This window comes from Pinus tabuliformis, chromosome 5_2 (assembly GCF_031772625.1).
Source record: "Pinus tabuliformis cultivar Carrire ecotype Pingquan chromosome 5_2, CPIR1, whole genome shotgun sequence".
Taxonomy (NCBI): Eukaryota; Viridiplantae; Streptophyta; class Pinopsida; order Pinales; family Pinaceae; genus Pinus; species Pinus tabuliformis.
The window spans coordinates 431,714,942-431,736,781 of NC_142306.1; the positions used below are offsets into that span (position 1 = coordinate 431,714,942).

Below are 21,840 nucleotides of genomic sequence, written 5' to 3' on the forward strand. Positions count from 1 at the left end.
TGAAAAGATTCAGCTTGATTGGAAAGGGTTATTAAAGTGTTAATTTATGGTTGTCTGGTGAAACTACACAAGTTGTTGGATCTACCCCACCAGGCGCTTGCTCAAAGACCATGGAAATTACACCACCCGAACAAAATATTATGATGTGGCGCTGCCACTTGAGGTTCGGCTTTAATTTTGATATCCCGACCTGCTGCAAGAGGTCCAGGGCATTAATGGAAAGGCTTTTCCACCCTAAGATCCATGGTGGATGGATTCGACAAGTCCAACACTTCCTGCTAAACCTAAGCATCTCCTCCATCTGTCAAAATCGCCCATTTCTCATTTGGGTGCGGAATTTCCCGAGTATTGTGGCTTTGCAACTCTGTTAAGGTTGGTAGGGAATATATGGTGGTTTTGTGTATATTTTCACGGTTGATAGGGGGCTCCATGTCGGCACCAGACATCCACGTTTCGTCGTCCTCAGGCGAGCTCTTAGGTAAGATTGTAAGGGTTTCTGCTACATGTTGAACTCAGTTTAATTTCCTCACTTAGAAGGAAAACTACTAAAGGTTACTTATGTTGCAGGTGTTCTCTTCAAGTGCTACCTCATTCCTCCAGCCGAATCGCAAAGCACGAGAAAGGTCTTTCCTTCGAGGCAAGGGCTTCAGGTTTGCACTGAGAAATTATTTATTTCCTTTTTTGTTTTTATTTTAGAGACGGCTAACTATCTGATGGTGACTACAAGTCTTCGGCTCTCCCTCACCTGAGGCGACTCTTTGTCAGGTAAGAAGGAAACCTAAAATGTTTTTGGTCTTATATCTGGTTAAAAAATTATTCATGAAATCCAAGGTTTAATCCTCTGGTTTACCCTTGTAGGTAAACCCTTTGTCCAGTGTCTTTCTTGAAGTGTAGATGTGGAAGGCACCCTAACAACATACTCATCTTCTGTGTCTTCAGGTTGGTCTGCCATGAAACCCTCTGACGACATTGAAAAAGGGAATTTACTTCGTTTGTTTTGTCTACTGTTGAGAGTATTTAAGGGTTTTTATAATTTATCAGATGAGAGGGTTTGTTGGCTTTAAGATCATCTCAGCAAAACCTTCGTTGCATAAATAGTTTTTAGCTTCCCTTAAGAGGGTTGCCTTGATGCAAAGCTTGGCTATTTGCTTTTCTGGTTGTTTATGGGTTCTCAACTTGGCTGCGCGATATCCTCACTGTCTATTTATATTTATGACTCGAATGGTTTATAAATTATAATGTTGTACTCGTGATATTGTTTCTCTGTCTATTTGAAGTTTATTGTTTCAATGGTTTCATGTAGTCTCTGCTGATACGAGGTCAGTTGGCTTTCAGTCCTTCCTTCTAGGTTGGACAGAGATCCAAAACAAACCATAACTAGTCTTTCATGATTTTATATGTATTCAACATTTTGAATGAAGATTAAATGGAGGAAAAGTTCGATAGCTTTGGACAGATTGTCACCCTTCATATGTTGAAATGATTCCAATGTTGTTTAATTGTAGCGATAGGGTTCCATCCGATTTATTCATTACATTAATATGATTTATGGTTCTATTCTCAGATAGTTGTTGTTTCTTGTGATTCTTAAACTTATTTTTATTGCTATAATTTCAAATTTTCTATGAGAATGAATTATCTTGCAGGAATTTTGACATTGTTTTCTCTATCATTGCTTGAGATAGTAGTGTGTTGTTTATCTTATGTTCCTATGAATAAACAGTATAAATATTTTTTGGTCATCTGTTTAATAGATTGTATCATTGCGTTATCTCAACCAAGAGATCATAATCCTAATAAAATATAGAATATAATTACTACTTTTCCATTCTTAATACAACAGAATATACTTAAATTTTTAGCTATAACAATGATTTTTTGTTCCTCCTTGAAAATAATGCCTTTCTAGGAATTAAATAATAAGCCCAGAGTTGGTCACTTATCTGCTTATGATTATTTTAGAGTTGTATAAATACTTTCTGTTTTTCTGGAAGGTCTCACCACCAAACCATGGACCTGGCAGTTATGTCCAGCATCCCCCTCCGAGCACTTCCTGCTCCTGACAGTTACTAGGCGTACACAATTTGGTATATTGGGTTTTAGGACTATTGTCCATCCTCAGGTCACATACCAATTCGACTGTTAGCCATAGTTTTGTTTCCCACTGGTTACTTATGCCTAGCTGAAGGAAAAATCTCAGCAACCTCTCCTGCCTTCTGTTTCCCCCCTTTCCCCAATCTTTTCCCTCTTTTGGGGAGGAAAGGTGGGCGCTGTTTGTAACTATCCAAGAAGTTATGTAACTTTTTTCATTCAATTTTCTTAACAAACTGTTTAAATTCTTTAAATAAATATATCATAATATTCTCGCTTTTCCAGCCTGAAAATAAATGTTTTTGCAACAGAGGGTGTTACATGGATACCGTATGTTTATTTCTCGAAGGATTAATTGTTTGGTTGACTTAGGTAATTTTGACTTCAAATTCTCGTCACTATTCTCTAGTGGGCATGAAAGGATGGTATTTTTTTAACGCTTTATAGAACTTGAAAATATGGTATTGTTTGTAATGTTTTATTTTTAGGTTAATTATTTTACTTATATTGAAAAGTGTAATTATATTAATTTAATAAAATTTTCAAGAAAATTTTAAAGGTAAAAATGTTTCTTAAATTTTAGAAATTTTAATAAATCTTACTGATATCTAATATAAAAATGTTAAAATATGATATTGCAAAATATTCAAATTACCATTTAGATTTATACTTCACCTGCTTTGGATGAGAATGGACTGTAAACGCAATGATTTTGTCGTGGGCATGAAAGGATGGAATTTTTTAAATTCTTTATAGGACATTAAAAGATGGTATTGATTATAATGTTTTATTTTTATTTTAATTATTTTATATATATCATATATTGAAAAGAGTAATTATATTAATTTAATATTAATTAAATAAAATCTTCTGCAAAATTTTAAAGATAAAAATGTTTCATAAATTTTCAAAATTTTAATAAATATTATTGATCTCTAGTATAATTACTCTAAGATATGATATTGTAAAATATTCAAATTATCCCTTAAAATTATATCCCTTTACATTTACACTTCATCTATTTCTCTAGTAGGCATGAAAGGATGGTATTTTTTTAATGCTTTATAAAACATGGAAAAATTGTATTGTTTGTAATGTTTTATCTTTATGTTAATTATTTTACATATATCATATATTGAAAAGTATAATTACACTAATTTAATATAACATTTTGTAGATAGAAATGTTTCTTAAATTTTAAAAATTTTAATTAGCAAAAATATTCATATATCTTTCTTAGATTTATACTTGACATGATTCCAATCAAAATGGGTCATTATGAGTAATGAAAATATTATGGCAAGATTCTATATTTTACTCTTCATGTGAAAAGTTGTTTCCCAAAATTGTGATTTTTATCTGAAAACTAGGTAGTTGGCTGATAAGCACTTCGATGTTACATTGAGTATCAAGATAAATATTTGTTTAATTCATAAATTTATCTTGTTTAATTCATGTTTATTTAATTAGTTTTTATAATGTTTTTGTTTCTTAAAATTTTGGTTTAGATTATATTAAAACTTTAACAAATAACAAATTTAAATTTTTATATTGGTATTTAGATGCATTTTAAAAATGGGTAACAAATAACTAATTTACAATATTATAAAAAATATTTGTAATTTGTGGGAAAAAAGACAAAAAAAAAACATAATTAAAATTTACTTTATTGAGTAATTTTCCTTCCATGAATTTTTGGGGAGTATGATTTTGGATTACTTTTATTTCCACATTTACCATTAAATATAACTTTTCTATGTCGGGGTTTGAGAGTAGAAGTGATTGTTACCTTAGAATTTATGCATACTTCAACTTTTTCATTAGAAAACTTTAGTAACTTTTATTTTCAAAGTTTTTGGTAAAACATGATAATGTGATCTCTTCTTATTTTTTATTTTAAGGGTAGAACACATTTTTTATTGCCATTGTGATTGGTTACACTCAGTTTCTCTTTTTTTTTTTTTTTCTCTTTTTGCAGTTTCAGTCACAACCTCAAATATCATAGGAAGCTCATGGATGATGTTCAAAAGACGCCTCTTGTCATTTTTCTCAAATCTAGAGTGCACACCAAAACAGAATGCCACTACAAGTAACCATCCATTAGTGGGAATAGCTACCAAAGATATCTAATCTTTTTCTTTAATTCCATCCCTTTCAAAGTTAATTCACATAGATGGCTTAAGAAGCTCAAGTGGAACTTCTTCAGCACTATGGTATTCAAGCCCCAGGAAACTTGAACAGGGATCGTTACTCGCCCGACCCAATCCAATTTGTTCACTGACTTACTATGCAGGTGCTTGTGCATGTATGAAATTTCCATCCCACCAAAGCTCCCAATGAAACATTAAGCAGACGGGTAGATTTATTAACCGCCCAAAAAACTATCATACCTAGTTCTTTTGCCTAAATCCCACACACATGATACCCTCCCATTTCAATGACTTGAAACCAGAGATTGCATCGCAGGTGGAACACCCATCTACAAATAGATATGGTTGTCCAAACGAGGCTTCCAATCCCCAAACAAATCCATCTCCAACTATCAAACCGCAAAACCCTATTCCCATTGGAGCACTGTATACACTGACCACATCACTTTAGAGGTGGGTCATGAGTTTGGATCCATCGACACTCACACCACATAGAGTGATAAAATTAGAGAATCTCAATTACTTTATTATTCAAATGCAATTACATGTATACAAGAAGTGTTGTCTCAAGTTAGGTAGACTATATTGGACACACAATCTGTTGGTCGAGGAAATCTCTCAACCACACACCAAACTAGGAACATGTACATATAGCCAACTCCTATAGAATAGGAATTGACTCCTTACATAGAAAGAATCACACCCAGAGACAAGTAGGAATTACATATTCCAACACTCCCCCTTAGTGAGTACCTGTCTCCATATCAATGTGCAAAATCTAGCTGTGGTCAAATATACCAAAAAGAATATGTTGATGTCCATATAAAGGAACAACCATATATCGGAATGCATGGGTACAAACCGCTGCAACCGCTAGTCTTGTAGGATGCCCTTCACATACGTGGTTCTGTCAACCATTATAACTGCACACCTGTACTTGTACTTGTACCTATAAATCCCCCTCCAATATCATCATGGGTTTTATTGGATTACCCATAACCATGCTCTGGGTTTTAACGGATCACCCTCGACCATGCCACCAAGGGCTCTCAGCCACCAAGGCTAAACACAACCACCAAGGCTCAACTCAGCCATGAAGGCTCAACATAGCCATGAAGGCTCTCCAGCCACTATGGGCCACAAACCTGCCAACAGGGCACTCCAGCCACTCTAGGCTACAAACCTACCACTAGGGCACTCCAAAGACGCGACTCAACCAAGCGGAGGGTTTTCTCGGCTAACCCTAAATCATGCCAATGGGAATCTTTGTCCCACTTCACTCTTACATGTAGTTTCTAGCTTACCACAAACAAATATTACGAATACAAAGTGGTTTTTAGATTACCATGAACTATATGGGGATACACATGCCTTACAAGGCTTACATTTCACACTCCAACTCTGGAGTTACCAGGTACACAGTTTACAAAGACCACTATAAAACACCCTAGACTTGCTTACTTAATAAAATGTGACTCTTAAAATAACATGCTAGTGAGTCTATTCCAAAAACTCACACTAACTCACACAAACTTTCACCTAGTTGTCCATCATCTTCCAATCTTTGATGCATCTCCTCTAATGCCATCTTCACAGTCATGTCTTCATCATATCCCATGGTTAATCATTCCTGCAAATAAATTTATCTATTGTTGGAATGGCCAATTCCAACATAGATTCAAACTCTTGAAAATAGTGGGCCAAACTAATTGTGAACTTCTAATTGTTAGCCATATTTACATTAATTACATGAGAATTTTAAGGACTTGAATCAATGTGCTAAGAAAAAACGATGGAATACCTTATCTAACGAGTCACTTTTCAATGACAACTTTATCACTCCAATTCTAGAATAAGAAATAGAGGGACAATTTATGCAACTGGCAAAGGCATTTCAATCACTGGAGTCACAGGAGGGCTTTTATATTTCTCAAGTGGAATTTTGTCTTTTGAAGCATCTCCAGCTTCGACTTCATTTCTATTTCGGTGATTGTCATCACATTGTTCAAAGTAATTTCCTACACCTGCAATATGGCTCGACCATGAAGATTCTTCTTCGTCATATCATTCCTCGTTCCTCACAATCCTCTCCATTACTAAAAGCCTCTTTAACATCAAAACCTATGAGAATAAATTCATCTTTGTTAAGCTCATCTTCCTCATCATGTTGATCCTTTTCTGGACAATTATGCCCTATGGCATGGCGATGGCCTCTGTACCCACATCGCCCTTCCTCAATGGATATAATCACTAGCAATTTTGTTTGTCAGCATATGCACCAGTAGTTAATTGTAGGCACCACACAAATGCGCAATGAGTAGAAATCAAAAAATTCTAACACGACATTGACAGGCTTTCTTTCAGCCTCATCACAGTGGGACTCACAACAAGCGTCAAGGAAAATTCTGATCTTCCATAAATAAAAGACACAATTTCCACACATTTCACTAATTCTTTTGACAGGGCACTCATTTTCGACATATGAAGAAATACACATGAATCTTTGGATAAACTTACACGTAAGGAATTGAAGAACAGTTCCTTCACCGTGACTTAGATCTGATACAGTCAATGTGTCAGGGGAACTGGACTATACTATCTCTTCAATGGGTTCTGGAAAATCTCTCACCGTCTCTAATGAAAGCCTTTCTCAATGCTTAACCTAGAATAAATCAGAATTGACAGCTCCAACATCTCTTCTCTTTTAGCTACGCCACACTCTCCAGAGCGAAAATCCATCCACAGAGCCACTGAAGAGCCACAGATTGGACAAGCTGAGTGTAGAGACGCTCCTCCACTTCTCCCCTCCACTTTCACTATACCATCGATTGCCGGAGGTTGTAATATTTTAACTGATCACACCAAAAAATGAAGATATCCACTACTTAAACGATCCATGTTGTGAAATGCTCACGCTGATCCATCGCTAAAAATATCCATGCTATGTTTTGGAACCAATCGTCAAAAACTCTGCCTTCCAAAAGACGCCCGCAGGCCTTCATTGGCAACATAATTTACAACGTCCTGTATATGTCAGACTAGAGCAGCAGCATGCTTAACAACAGGTGCTTAAAAAAACTGATGGACAAACCACATACACTAAAATCTTTATTTCCTCAGCCCGGGCCAAGCCCATGAGGGGCCAGGCCGTCAGGGCTCTTATACCATGATAAAATTAGAGAATCTCAATTACTTTATTATTCAAATGCAATTACATATATATACAAGAAGTGTTGTCTCAAGATAGGTAGAATATCTTGGACACACAATCTGTTGGTTAAGGAAATCTCTCAACCACACATCAAACTAGGAACAAGTAGATATTGCCAGCTCCTATAGAATAGGAACTAAATCCTTACATAGAAAGAATCACAACTAGAGACAGGTAGGAATTAGATATTCCAGCATAGAGCCGATCTGTTTTCTCCATAAGAAGCCACCAAAGAAGCCATAGACCTCGTTTCCAACTGCACACCATTCTCACAAGTGTTGTCTCTCGCCATTACCCAAAAGCAAAAAATGTGGATCTCAACCTCTAGTTCTTTGTGGATGCCATTAACCCTAGATTGCGCTCTGCATTATGATATTTAAGAAATATCCCATATCGTAACTATCACACAACAAATTGAATCGTAACTGACTAATACTCGTTTTTAATTGGATGGCAGATGTTACTTCCATCATCTAACACTTGAATCAAAGGTAAATAAAGGTACAGGTGGCACAGGAGGGGAGTTATTTTGAGATGGAATGCCTTACGGCATAAATATTTAGTTGTTCATGTGAAGTAATATAATTTTATAACAAAAAAAAATATTTTCAGTTTTGAGTATGAGGAAGATGTATAACTCTTATATTTTTTAAAATATTTCAACAAAGGAGTTCAATAAATTACTTGAATATCCACATTAATTTATTTTTGTAATTATCAACTTTCTTTAGTGCACTTGGGATAGCTCAATTGCCTATGGGCGTGGGAATGAAGTCTCACCAAATTAAAAGTCTTGGGTTCAAATCTTGTGTTATCCCCTCGATCGAGGTGTGAACTTGGACATGATGAAGACGTAGTCCTACCAAGCTTACAAAAAATAATAAAAAAATTATCAACTTTCTTTATATATTTAAAAATTATTTTAGGCTTGATTATAATAAAATATTGCAATGCCCAAAAAATAAGAAATAATTGGGAAAGTAAAAAAATTGATTACTTTCTAATATGTGTACCATTTAATTATTTATATAAAGTTAATTTATGATATTTGATTAATAATAATAATAACAACAACAACAACAACAAATTCAATATATACCATAAATCAACTATTTCAATATTAATATGTATTTTAAAATATATTAAATAAAATTATTTTTAAGTTCTAAATGGAGGTCTCTATCAGGAGACTAGGGTTTCCCTAGTAACCGATAGTTTTCTTACAAGCCTAAAGCATGCTCGAGCTTGTTTGGATGGTTTAATTGTAGGGATTATTATGCTTGTTGAGTCTTTAAACCCGTAGCTTCTCTTGTTTTTATTGTCATCCATGTTTTCTGTACATTCTGTTCACAATGACATGGATAAGGAAGCAACTTTCAAAGCCTCGCTATAGTCTCAAAAACCTTAGTGACTTCTCCTCCCAAAATCAAAATTGTGAAGAAATTATCTGAGACCCCTGTAGTGGATCTCTCTCCTTAATATTTGTGCAAGAGAGCCTTCTCTCTCTTAAAAAATATGTTGGCTGGAAATTTCATGGGCTTTTGGCAAAATCTAGAAGCTGTTGAAACTTTGATCATAGAACAATGGTTCCTGAAGATTCAAGGACAAGTAACTTTCATTGAAATTGGAAGGGGATTCCATGTCCTCTTGTTTCTATAAAAAAAGGAAAGAGATTTTATTTTCATATCAGGTTTGTATTTCATGGGCTCCATAGGCCTCTTTATCACTCCATGGACTCTTGATTTCAATTTAGATTATGACATCACTAGATTTCTAGTGTGGGTTCAGTTTTCACACCTCCTTGTTCATCTCTAGGGCTTGATGCACTAAACACAATGGAAACAATATGTGCCACTGTCTATATAAAGAATAACCAAAAGGAGGACAATTTTATTGTTCTTGCATCTATGTTGACCCTAAAGACAAACCTTGGAGAATGGAGCCATATCATAGAATTGGACTATGAGCATATTTAGTTTAAATATATAATTTCTCATTGTCAAAGGAAATTCACCAAAAAATTCCGCTAGGAAAAGATATGAACAAGCCCCAACCATTGTTTCTAAAGGTATGAGCTTCCAACCAACATAAAATAAAATATGAAAATAACATAACAAGCTTACAGACCCAAAAAATATGTTGCAACATATTCATTCCCGAAACCTTCCTTCAACAAAAACTCTTTTAAGGCCCTTCAAGATCCTGGACAAGAAGAATATACCCCTATGACGGAATCCCCTAATGAGGATTAGGGAAATTGAAAAGTGTTAGTGGAAAAATAATAGTAAGCCTCTTCATTGCTCATCCCTCTTGGTCCAAGCCATATTTTGAGAAAACATTAGAGGAAATTTTAGCCTAAAAGCAACATGAAGAAATTAATAAAAGAATGCTATGTAGATAATTTTTTAATATTACGTTATTTTTATCTATGGCAATTAGAGTAGTTCATGCAAAATCATCCATGGGAGAAAACACTAGAAAAACCTTCTTGTCAAGTGCAATGTAAGCCCCTCTCAGATAGGAAATCCAGTAAACAAAACCGAGAACGCGAAATAGATTCTAATTTGGCTTCAGGTTTCCAACTCTGTGCAAATTATCTACTCCAAAAGCCCCACAAATAGCTCAATGTACTATTTTTTCATTCTATTATGCTCAGAATACTAAGAATATATTGTTGTAAACATGAAGAAGGTCTCAGTTGTAATACCTATGGAGATTATTGGGATATGTATCCCATGAGTTTAGTTATTGTCTCAATGAAAGATCCTATAATGAAATGGCAATGCATTGAATTCCCCTCATATTTCTTGTGACTAGGCACAAATTTAATAAAATCACTTCTCATTTGTGTCTTTTATATATATATATATATAACAAAGTTACTTATAAAATAACTTAAAAAATGTAAATTCTTATGGTTAAAAAATTTTAATATTTTAATTATTTATAATTCTCACCATTTTTAGGTATTTTGTTCAATAAGTTTTGTCTAAAATCCAACAAAGACGGGTTGGAATTCTAGGTTTGGGTTATGTTGTGTACACAATCCAAGTGTCCAAGGGATATTTTGAAGGGTTTAATCCATTTTGGTATTCAAAAATACACACGGTGTGTGTAGCATGTGCATTTTTTCATTTTATAATTGTATATGTGAATGCATAAATATGTATAATGAGTATAGATCTATCTTAACAATATATTGAGTAAAACATCATTGAATTGTCACCCTTAAAGGAGAAAGAATTTCCTCAAATTTTAATATTTTTCAACTCCCAATATATTTATAGTTAAAATAGATATAATTTAATTTTCTCATGTCAATCTCATGTTAAGCATGAAAGGAATCATACATCTCCCTTATAGTAAATAATACTACATTCAAATGTTTTAACAATAATATCATTTTACTTTCTACTTCACTAACATTGAAATGGTTTTTTGTTATTAATAGTTTTTCAAATGCCATATATAAACTATATACTAAGATTTGCATGAATTACAAGGGTCTCTCAAACACAAATATAAAGACATAATCACATTTTTAAAATTTTGTGTTACCTTTTCTTTTTATATACTTGTAAATTTGGTACACTATTATTTCATTTATGTTGGGCATCTAAATATTTTATTTATAGTTGACATTTTTTAGTCAACTCTACAATGAGTTTTTTTTTATATCCTTGTAAATTTGGTACGTGACTAATTGACATTAATTGACATATTTTTTGGTTATTAATATCTTTTCAAATGATATATGTGAACTCCATATAAAAAATTGAAGGGCATACATATCTCCAAAATCACCTATAGGCCAAATAAGGAATATCTTACTTTCAATCACCTTACCTTACGTTACATTATTTAAGGTCCCATTTTAATATTTCTTTATGAGTGACATTGAATTATTTTTTATTAATAACTTTTTAAAATGTAGTGTGAACTCTATGTTAATTACTTAAGAAGTTATACATTTCTCTCATATTGGGTTGCAAAAGGTTTTTTTTTACACCTAATAAGTTTCTCACATTTAATCACTTATATATCAAATAGATTTTGAAATATTTATTTAATGGGAACAAATTAAAATGTCATACTATCTCATATATGTTAGTTATTAATGTTATGCAACTAAAGATACAACTATTTCATAAAAGTCACAAAGAAGTCACTTACAACATGTGTATTCCACTGGGACTTGAACTTCAAATCTCATGGTTTACACAATACTTTACAACAAAAGAATCCCTAATTAAGATTCCCATAATGATCTATTTTTCTATTTTCTATTTTTCTATTTTCAATTTAGATTTACAGCATCCATTTTTTTATATGTTTCTAATATCTTAGATTAACCTGAAAAAAAATTATAATCAAATCATAACCCATACAAAATCTACCATAAACTCATTTTTTTAATCTTTATTTTTAAGATATATATATATATATATATATATATATATATATATATATATATAGGAGGAGAGTTTAAACTTGGAATCTCAACCAATCAATATTAATCACCACTAAAACTACCCTTGCGAGAAAATATATTATATATTTTCAATCAAATTTATATATTGAAGATAATAAAACAAAATCATAAAATAAATAACTTAATTTTTTATAATTTTTTATTTCCGCTTCAGGGTCTTCTGTTCTTTAGAAATTCGTTTAAATATCGATCACTCCTTCATTAAAATATAAATAAGAAAAACAAAAATTTAAGTTTGAAATATTCAGTAGATTAGAACGTTGCCTTAGCTTTGCCGGCTCGGTTTACGTTCACACTATGGTTCGTATATATTTTTCGTTTCTTGATAATGTCTATAAACATCGAACACGACGATTTCAAATTGAAAGTATTGGACGTAGGCGCATCCCTAATCTCACAGCATTACATCATCACAGATAATCGTTTGACGACTTGCAGTTCGCTGGCCAGGCTTTCCACGTGTCTTTGCATGCATCTTAATACAAGAAGCATCGATCTATTGACTTTTACGCCTCAAATTTATCAAAATATTGTTGAATATCGCAAAGTTTAGGTATCGTTCGCTTGCCTCATGTGATAGTTAAAGATAGGATCCAATACAATAAGATGGACTGAGGTTTCCACCTCCAAGTTATAAAGGTTATATGAATTTTTACAAGTTAGCAAAAGGTTAACATAAAGCTTTAAAAGATATTGAAATAGGCTTATCCATGTTTTTTTTAACTTAATGGTCTTATGAATATTAGTTGTAATTTCTTGTTGAGATTAATTTTTTTATTAGGTAAAGTGAAGATAGGTTTTTTTTGATGCTAGTGCTTTAGAATTTTCTATTTGAAGTTATAAAATTTATATGAATGTGTACAAATTAACAATAATCAAATGATCTGAGCATTTTACTAATAAATTATGTAGTTATTAAAGAGATATGGAATATTTATTTCTAAATAAAATATTCAATACTTAAATAACTATCTAGATGTCTTATATAGCCACTCTCTCTCACTCTTCTTACATTGTTTGTACAAATTCAACATGTCTAAAAAATTTCTAATCATTAGATAACTAATATCTTTATTATTCATTCATCCATTTGTCCCTTTCATTAAATAACTAATATCTTTATTATTCATTCATCCACTTGGCTCTGTAATTTTTCAAATTTTTAAAATTTCCCATTATCATTTTTCTTGGTTATTTCAAAAAACGTTTTATTTTTAAATTAAAAAATGTAAGATAATATATTAAACTTATACTAATATGTAATTTTTTTTTCCCGGTGGTTCACGTACACCCGTGGTCAGGGGGGTGGTTCACGTACACCCGTGGTCAGGGGGGTGGTTCACGTACACCCGTGCGTCCACGAAATCAACCGTGGTCAGGGGGGTGGTTCACGTACACCCGTGGTCAGGGGGGTGGTTCACGTACACCCGTGCGTCCACGAAATAACTAGGGTTGATCTCTAGGATCACACCCCTCGGCCATCACAGACCTAACCCCAAGGGCTTCGGGTGGAATCGACCCTGTGACCTCCCGTTTTGGGGAGGCACGACTTGACCAGTTGGACTAACCCTTGGGGCGATATACTAATATGTATTGTTAATATCTAACTTCCATTTCAAATTACATAAAGAAATAAAATGCATTTTTACTCCAATGTTCACACTCATGAAATCCATGTAATTATCCTTGTAGGAAGGTTACTTTCATGAATTTATTTATTCATAATGTAATTTTGAATGGGATCCAAATAATGGATATATTTCTTAAAATATTGAATATGTATCAACATTACTATTGATACCAATACAATCAGTACCAATAGTGAGGTTATGGTCATCTTTTCAAGTAGACATTTTCATAGTAGGGAGAAAATCAATATAACATGGAAAATTTCTATGTTAAATATATTCCATTTACTCACATAAGAGGCGGGTGGTTATTAAGGTCTTGAGGATTGCAATCAGGTATAACATGGTCCTTATACTTTGTGAGTTGCTCGGTATGATCTTCCCTCATGGAAATGTGAAATTTATTTATCATGTATAAACCTTTTCTTACAACAATTACACATGTATAAGATTAATTAGAATATATATATATATATATATATATATATATATATATATATATATATATATATATCATTCTTCCAACAAGTTCTTACTCATATTAGCACGTTCATAACTTCATATTCAAGTTCATAGATAATGTCCTATCCACAACTTAGGCATGTAACTTAACTCACTTTGCATTACATACCCATGGAGTTCTTCATATCCACTTGAGAGGTCATTATTAGATTTGAATAAGTATATTACTCGAATTGTACAATTCATATATATCCACCATCAACCAAGTTACTTGTTCATACACCCAATCAAACTATTTGACAAAATTAAGTAACCCTTGACATTTTCATGATTCACATATATCCATGACATGAAAAATTATTAGAGTGTATAATCCAAAAGAGTACCAAACATCAATCTAGTCAAAGCACATCAATCAAGAAAGTCAGATGATCATCAAATCTAGAATGCACTCAATGATTATTCTAAATTATAGTGAAAAGGGAGACATACATTGCTAAAAAATGATATTAACTTTATCAACATACAATATTGATAATCTCCTAATCTCATTATTTTAACAAAAATAACATGACATTATTAAAACATATATATTAACCCTTTTTAAGGAAGCTTAAACTTAAATTATTCCAAATTTAATTAAAAATCATATCTGTGGGATAAAAATATGAATATGAATAATTGAAGATGGGGTGGAAAGTGTTTCTATGGAATTTTTAGGAGGGTTACCTATGTCCAAAAAAAATCATGATTATCTTTATGTTGTGGTGGATTGTTTCTGCAAGACGTTTATTTTGATGCCTTGTAAGAAGTAGGTTACAAGTGAACACACTGCACAAATGTTCTTTAAAAATGTATGGGTGCATTGTGGGTTGCCCAAATCTATTATTTTTTATCAAGATTCTCGATTTGTCGAGATTTGTCGAGAAGTTTTGGTCAAGCTTATGGGGACTCATAGACACCAAGTTGAAAAATATCACATCATTCCATCTACAAACCGATGTTCAGACAAAAGTGGTGAACAAAACAGTATTACATCTTCTTTGTGTTTATTGAAACAAGCATCCTAATCTTTGGGATATTCAAACAGAAGCAGAAGCATTAGTAACAGTACAACAGAAGAAGACGAGCTGACCGTGTTGTCATGTGCAACGGGTAATCCCATCGACGACTGTTGGCGGTGCGACCCCAATTGGGAGCGCAACAGAAAACGGCTGGCAGATTGCGGCATTGGATTTGGCAAGGATGCCATCGGAGGCAAGAACGGCAAGTTTTATGTCGTTACGGATGCCGGTGATGATGCCGTGAATCCATCCCATGGCACACTGCGTCATGCCGTGATTCAGACGGAGCCGCTGTGGATCATCTTCCAGAATGACATGCTCATCCAGCTCAGGGAAGAGCTGGTTATTAACAGCTTCAAAACAATCGATGGACGAGGCGCCAACGTTCACATTGGTAAGGGCCCGTGTATCACCATAAAAGATGTGACAAACATCATCATTCATGGCATCAACATTCATGAGTGTAAGCGTCTACGAAACGCTATGGTAAACACCTTTCCTCTGAATAGAAAAATAAATCATGGCGATGGGATTTCCATCTCGACAGCGAGGCACATCTGGGTGGACCATTGCCCTATGTCTAACTGCGAAGATGGCCTCATTGACGCAAGCAAGTCATCCACCTATATCACCATTTCAAACAATTACTTCACTCGCCACAACAAGGTAAGCGACCTCACATACTCATTCCTTCATTAATTGCAATTCACTCTATTTTATTCCTTCTCTTCTACCTTGACAATGGCCTGCTTCTCTCCAATGGTACGTGATGTTATTGGGTCACAGTGACGACCACCATCATGACAAGGTTATGCAGGCAACGGTTGCACTCAACCATTTTGGCGAAGGTCTCGTGCAACGAATGCCAAGGTGAGTAATTATTTGCTATTTCATTCATTTCCCGTCTTGTTTTGCATTTTGTTGTGAAGGAAAAGTATGAAATAGTTATTATATTATTTAGAGATTAAATGATGAATTAAATGGATGTAGGTGCCGATTTGGATACTTCCATGTGTTTAACAACGATTACACTGAGTGGGGAATGTATGCCATCGGTGGAAGTTCAAACCCCACCATTTTGAGTCAGGGCAATAGATTCATGGCAAGTGCAAATCCCTTGGCTAAAGAAGTAACCAAGAGGCAAAACGCCACAGAAAGTGAATGGAAAAAGTGGAACTGGATATCAGAAGACGATATGCTACTAAATGGTGCATATTTCACGCCGTCAGGATCTCAGGTGCTTTCGACCTATGCAACCGCATACAGTGGCAGACCAAAGAGCTCAGCCGTTGTGGAAGAGATCACCAGGAAGGCAGGGGTGCTCTCGTGCAAGAAAGGAACTCGCTGCTAACTGCAACTTCTTACCCACAATTATCACACCTGAACTTGAGTAGCCGCAAACATTGCTTTTACTTTTGTAAACTGTGTCTTCTTCAATGTTGCCCTTCTTATCCTTCACATTATCTTTTATAATAATAAGTTATCCGGCATATTGATATTGATCTGCAATTTATTACTTTGTCAATTTCGCAAGTATAAAAGATTCATGTTTATATGAAAATGTAAATTTTAAAAATAATCATTTTAAACTTTGTCCGCAATGAAGGACTTAATCAGAAGGATTATGTGCCGAATTATCTGGCGAAGTGTCTTGAGTCTTTGGCTAATTTTTTTTTCTAAAAATTTTGCAGTAATAGTATTTGAATTATGGTTTTGATGGTGGAAATAGATTTAGCCCCATCAAAAATCTTTGGGACACGCAAAACTTTGAAATTTGACAGCTGTAAAAAATCAAATTCTATTATTAATATATATTTGAAAATATTATCTATTCGAGACTTTTAATATAATAATACTCATCACTCTTATCTTTTTTATTATTATAATAATAATAATTTAATAATAATTTGATTTTTATCTATTCAAATTTATATCTTAAGAATATCTACGATTAAATAGGAATTATATATATATATATATATATATATATATATATATATATATATATATAACAAATAGTTCATTTTCCAGCCAGCTTTAACTCATATTAGCATGTTCACACCATCATATTCAAATTGATGGATAATGCTCTATCCACAATATAGGTGTGTAACTTACCTCATTTTCATTACATATCCATGTGGTTCTTCATATCTACTTGAGGTCATTAATAGATTTGTAGAAGTAGGCTACCTTAATAGTACAATTCATATATATACAATGTCAAAACAACTCACTCCTTCAAACACCCATTAAAACTATCCAACAACCTTATATAACTGTTGATATGTTCAGGATTCATATATATTCATGGCATGATGAAATTTTACATTACGGTAATCCCGAAGAGTACCAAACATCAATCTAGCCAAAGCACATCAATCAATAAAGTCATGTAATTAAAAAATCTAAAATGCAGTCAATTATTATTGTAAATTATTGTGAAAAAAGACATTAAAATACTAAAATAATGATATTAACTTTATGAACATACAATATTGATACTCTCATAATATGATCATTTATAAAAAAAAATATCATGAAATTATTAAAACATAAATATTAGCTATTATGTACATCCTCCCATCTCTCCCTCTCTCTCTCTTCCCATTTTATCTCCCACAATTCTCTCTCTCTCTCTCACACACACGCACACACACACACACACACACAAACACAAACACACACATGCTCACTCTCTTTCTTTCCTTGTTCTTCTCACTTCCATACTCTCCCTCTAACACCCTTCCCCAATGCCCCCTATCCCCCACCTTTCCCTCTCTAAGTCTCCTTCTTCTTAATTCTCTTTCTCTACCTCGTGACTCTATCTCCCTTTTATTCATTTCCTCTCACTCATTAACTCCCTCTTTATCCATTTACACCACTCTTCTCATGTCTCCCCGTCCTTATCATCTTTTGTCTCTCCGCCCTCACTCTACTCCCTTCATTTCCATATCTATCCCTCCATCCCTTCACCCCTTCCTTATTCCGTCCTTAACAACCAAACCCCAACTTTACCCCTCTCTCCCTCCCTTGCTCCATACATCTTAAAGATTCGAGACATAAAAGAACATACATGTTTTGAAAATAAACACTCATTCCTGAAAGCGTGTTTTTTTTATAGATTTCCCACGCATTGTTGAAGCCTAACTCATGCTTTTTGAATGCATACACATTCTTGAAAGCATGCACAAGCAATTGAAATTGTGCACATGTTCTTCAAAATCCAAATTGACATGTATGTGAGGCGATCTGGGGAGTACTAAATCGATAACATTATGAACATGTGCATCTTTTCAAAGATTCTCATTTGTTACTAGATTAGTGAATTCATGATGGCACCCTCATAATAAATTAAAATTATGGTATAGGGGAACTAGAACAAAATAATTTAGTTAGTAATTCACCCTCAATATGTCACTAAGTATTTAAAATGATGCTAATAAGAATTAGATACTAATGGCATGATTAGCATTGGAATCCAATATTTTGTCAGCCATGTTAAAAATGAAAAATTGAATCGATAGTAAATACAAAATTAGACTAATAAAAGGTTGAATTCGACAAGATTCTACACCCATGGGTTGGCCTATGTGTTACTCTAATCTACTAGATCTATTAGTTGATTTACTCAACTACACAATCAACCCTTCTATACCATCAACCTATACACTTGGTTTACCCTCTTATTTAGTCCATTTTCAAGCCACATTCATGTATTATAGACTTAAGTTGACTTCCTATAAAAAAAGTAGTAATAAAGGAAAAGTTGATTCCTAATGTCCCTTATCTAGGTGATAGTGGGGTGTCAGAAGGTGTGATTCAAATGGAGCCACTCTAGGCTATCTTCTATAATGACATCTTTATATAAGTAAAGTAAGAGTTGATAATTTATAGTTTCAAAACAACCTATGAATGAGAAACCATCATCTGTATTTCTAAGAGCTTGTGTATAATGATAGCAAAAATGTTATAGACATAATCATTCTTGCCATGCTCATTCAAACCTATAAGCATGTAACAAACATTATAGTAAACATATCTCTTCAACCTTCACAGGGAGGAAAATATGGGTGGACCATTGCTCCATGTATAACTGTGAAGATGGTCTCATTGACATAATTAACCCATGTTTATTCCCATTTTTAACAATTATTTCACTCACTACAACAAGGCGAACTTGAATATTTAATCACAGACCATGTGTTAACTAATAAATTCACTGGAATTCATACTATTTTATTCATTCTCTTATAGATTGATAATGATAAGATATTTAGGTTGGTATGTTTTTTTCCTATTGTAGGTGTTAATGTTGGGTCAAACTGACAATTGCCATGATGATATAATTATGTCGGCATAAGAAACCATTCGGCGAAGGTACTGAGCATCAAAAGACAAGGTGAATATTAATTATTTTTTCATTCTACCACTTCATATATCATTTTGCATTTTTTTTTTGAAAGAACAACATTTTTAATATTATTATTTGTATATTAAATTGTGAATTACATGAATGTAGGTGTTGGTTTGGACACATATATGTAATTAAAAATAACTAGAATTCATGACAAGTGTATGTATCCATGGAAGTTCAAAACCCACTATTTTCATTTAAGCCAATTTAAAACAATAGTGAAATTAAACACAATTTAACTAGAAACCAAAAATTGATGTGGTGCTTAGCTATGCATATCACATGAGTTTTTTGGGATATGGAATTGCATATAGTTTCACACTCTCATCAAATAAAAAAACTCAAAATTAACTAAACTTCTTACCCAATATCATGATTGAATTCAAGCACCCTCAAACATTTTAATTATTTTCAAAATAGTATCCCTCTCCTTTTAGTTCTCATTTCCACTTTTCCCTTTTTTGGTAAGTTGAATTTACTTATATTTCATTTGAAAAAAAGTGACTATAGATCTTGACATTTAGATCCATCCAGTAAAACATAACAACCCAAAAACCCGAGTACAACAAAGCCAGAGAGAAAAATTCTCACTCCATTACATCTAGCATAGTTATCGTTTGCACAATGGAAACATACAAGACAAGATGAGACCAAGTCTATAAGTACTTATCTACATCATTTTCATAGTTGATATACACTAAGTGGAGAGAAAATGAAGTTCAAAAAAATAAACAAAGTTCCTCTTTGCACCAACAAACCAAAAAGAATTTCTAACATGCCAAGGCAAAGTGTGTCTCTGTGAAATCCATAATTCACCTAAAATTTATTTCCACAAAATAAAATATAATTCCATGAGAACTCTTAGATCACCATCATTTTACTGAGTTAAAAGGTTAAAAACCAAATCAAAAACCTTTGGGAAACCCAAAAACCTTGAAATTTGATAGCTGTAAAAAAAATCAAATTCTATTATTAATATATATTTGAAAATATTATCTATTCAGGAGTTTTAATATAATAATACTCATAACTCTATCTTTTTTATTATAATAATAATAATAACTTAATAATAATTTGATTTTTATTTATTCAAATTTAGATATTAAAAATATCTACGGTTAAATAGGAATTATATATATATATATATATATATATATAACAAATAGCTCATTTTTCCAACCAGCTTTAATTCATATTAGCATGTACACAACATCATATTCAAATTGATGGATAATGCCATATCCACAATATAGGTGTGTAACTTATCTCATTTTCATTACATATCCATGTGGTTCTTCATATCTACTTGAGGTCATTAATAGATTTGTAGAAGTAGGTTACCTTAATAGTACAAATCATATATATACAATGTCAAATCAACTCAATCATTCAAACACCCGTTAAAACTATCCAACAACCTTATATAACTGTTGATATGTTCAGGATTCATATATATTCATGGCATGATGAAATTTTAGATTACAGTAATCCTGAAGAGTACCAAACATCAATCTAGCCAAAGCACATCAATCAATAAAGTCATGTAATTAAAAAATCTAAAATCCAGTTATTTATTGTTGTAAATTATAGTGAAAAAAAAGACATTAAAATACTAAAATAATGATATTAACTTTATCAACATACAATTTTGATACTCTCATAATGTGATCATTTATAAAAAAAATATCATGAAATTATTAAAACATATATATTAGCCATTGTGTACATACTCCCATCTCTCCCTCTCTCTCTCCCCGCTTTATCTCCCACAATTCTCTCTCTCTCTCTCTCTCTCTCTCTCTCTCTCTCTCACACACACACACACACACACACACACACACACGCTCACTCTCTTTCTTTCCTTGTTCTTCTCTCCTCCATACTCTCTCTCTCTAACTCCCTTCCCCAATGCCCCCTATCACCCACCTTTCCCTCTCTAAGTCTCCCTCTTCTTACTTCTCTTTCTCTACCTCGTGACTCTATCTCCCTTTTATTCATTCCTCTCACTCATTAACTTCCTCTTTATCCATTTATAGCATTGTTCTCATGTCTCCCAGTCCTTATCATCTTTTGTCTCTCCACCCTCACTCCACTCCCTTCATTTCCATATCTATCCCTCCACCCCTTCCTTATTCCTTTTTTAACAACCAAACCCCAACTCTACCCCTGTCTCCCTCCCTCGCTCCATACATCTTAATGATTCTAGACATAAAAGAACATACATGTTTTGAAAATACACACTCATTCTTGAAAGCGTCTTTTTTTTATAGATTTCCCATGCATTGTTGAAGCCTAACTCATGCTTTTTGAATGCATACACATTCT

At 33.2% G+C, this 21,840-nt stretch overlaps 1 protein-coding gene across 1 annotated transcript; it reads left to right on the forward strand.

The window, feature by feature from the left end:
* Positions 1 to 429: 429 nt before the first annotated feature.
* On the forward strand, positions 430 to 16,449 carry LOC149159479 (putative pectate lyase 18). The gene is made up of 5 exons (XM_089434327.1): positions 430 to 486; positions 568 to 650; positions 15,125 to 15,764; positions 15,865 to 15,968; positions 16,089 to 16,449. Exons 1-5 carry the CDS (start codon positions 430 to 432, stop codon positions 16,447 to 16,449), a joined length of 1,245 nt encoding a protein of 414 aa, XP_089290453.1.
* Positions 16,450 to 21,840: the final 5,391 nt, after the last annotated feature.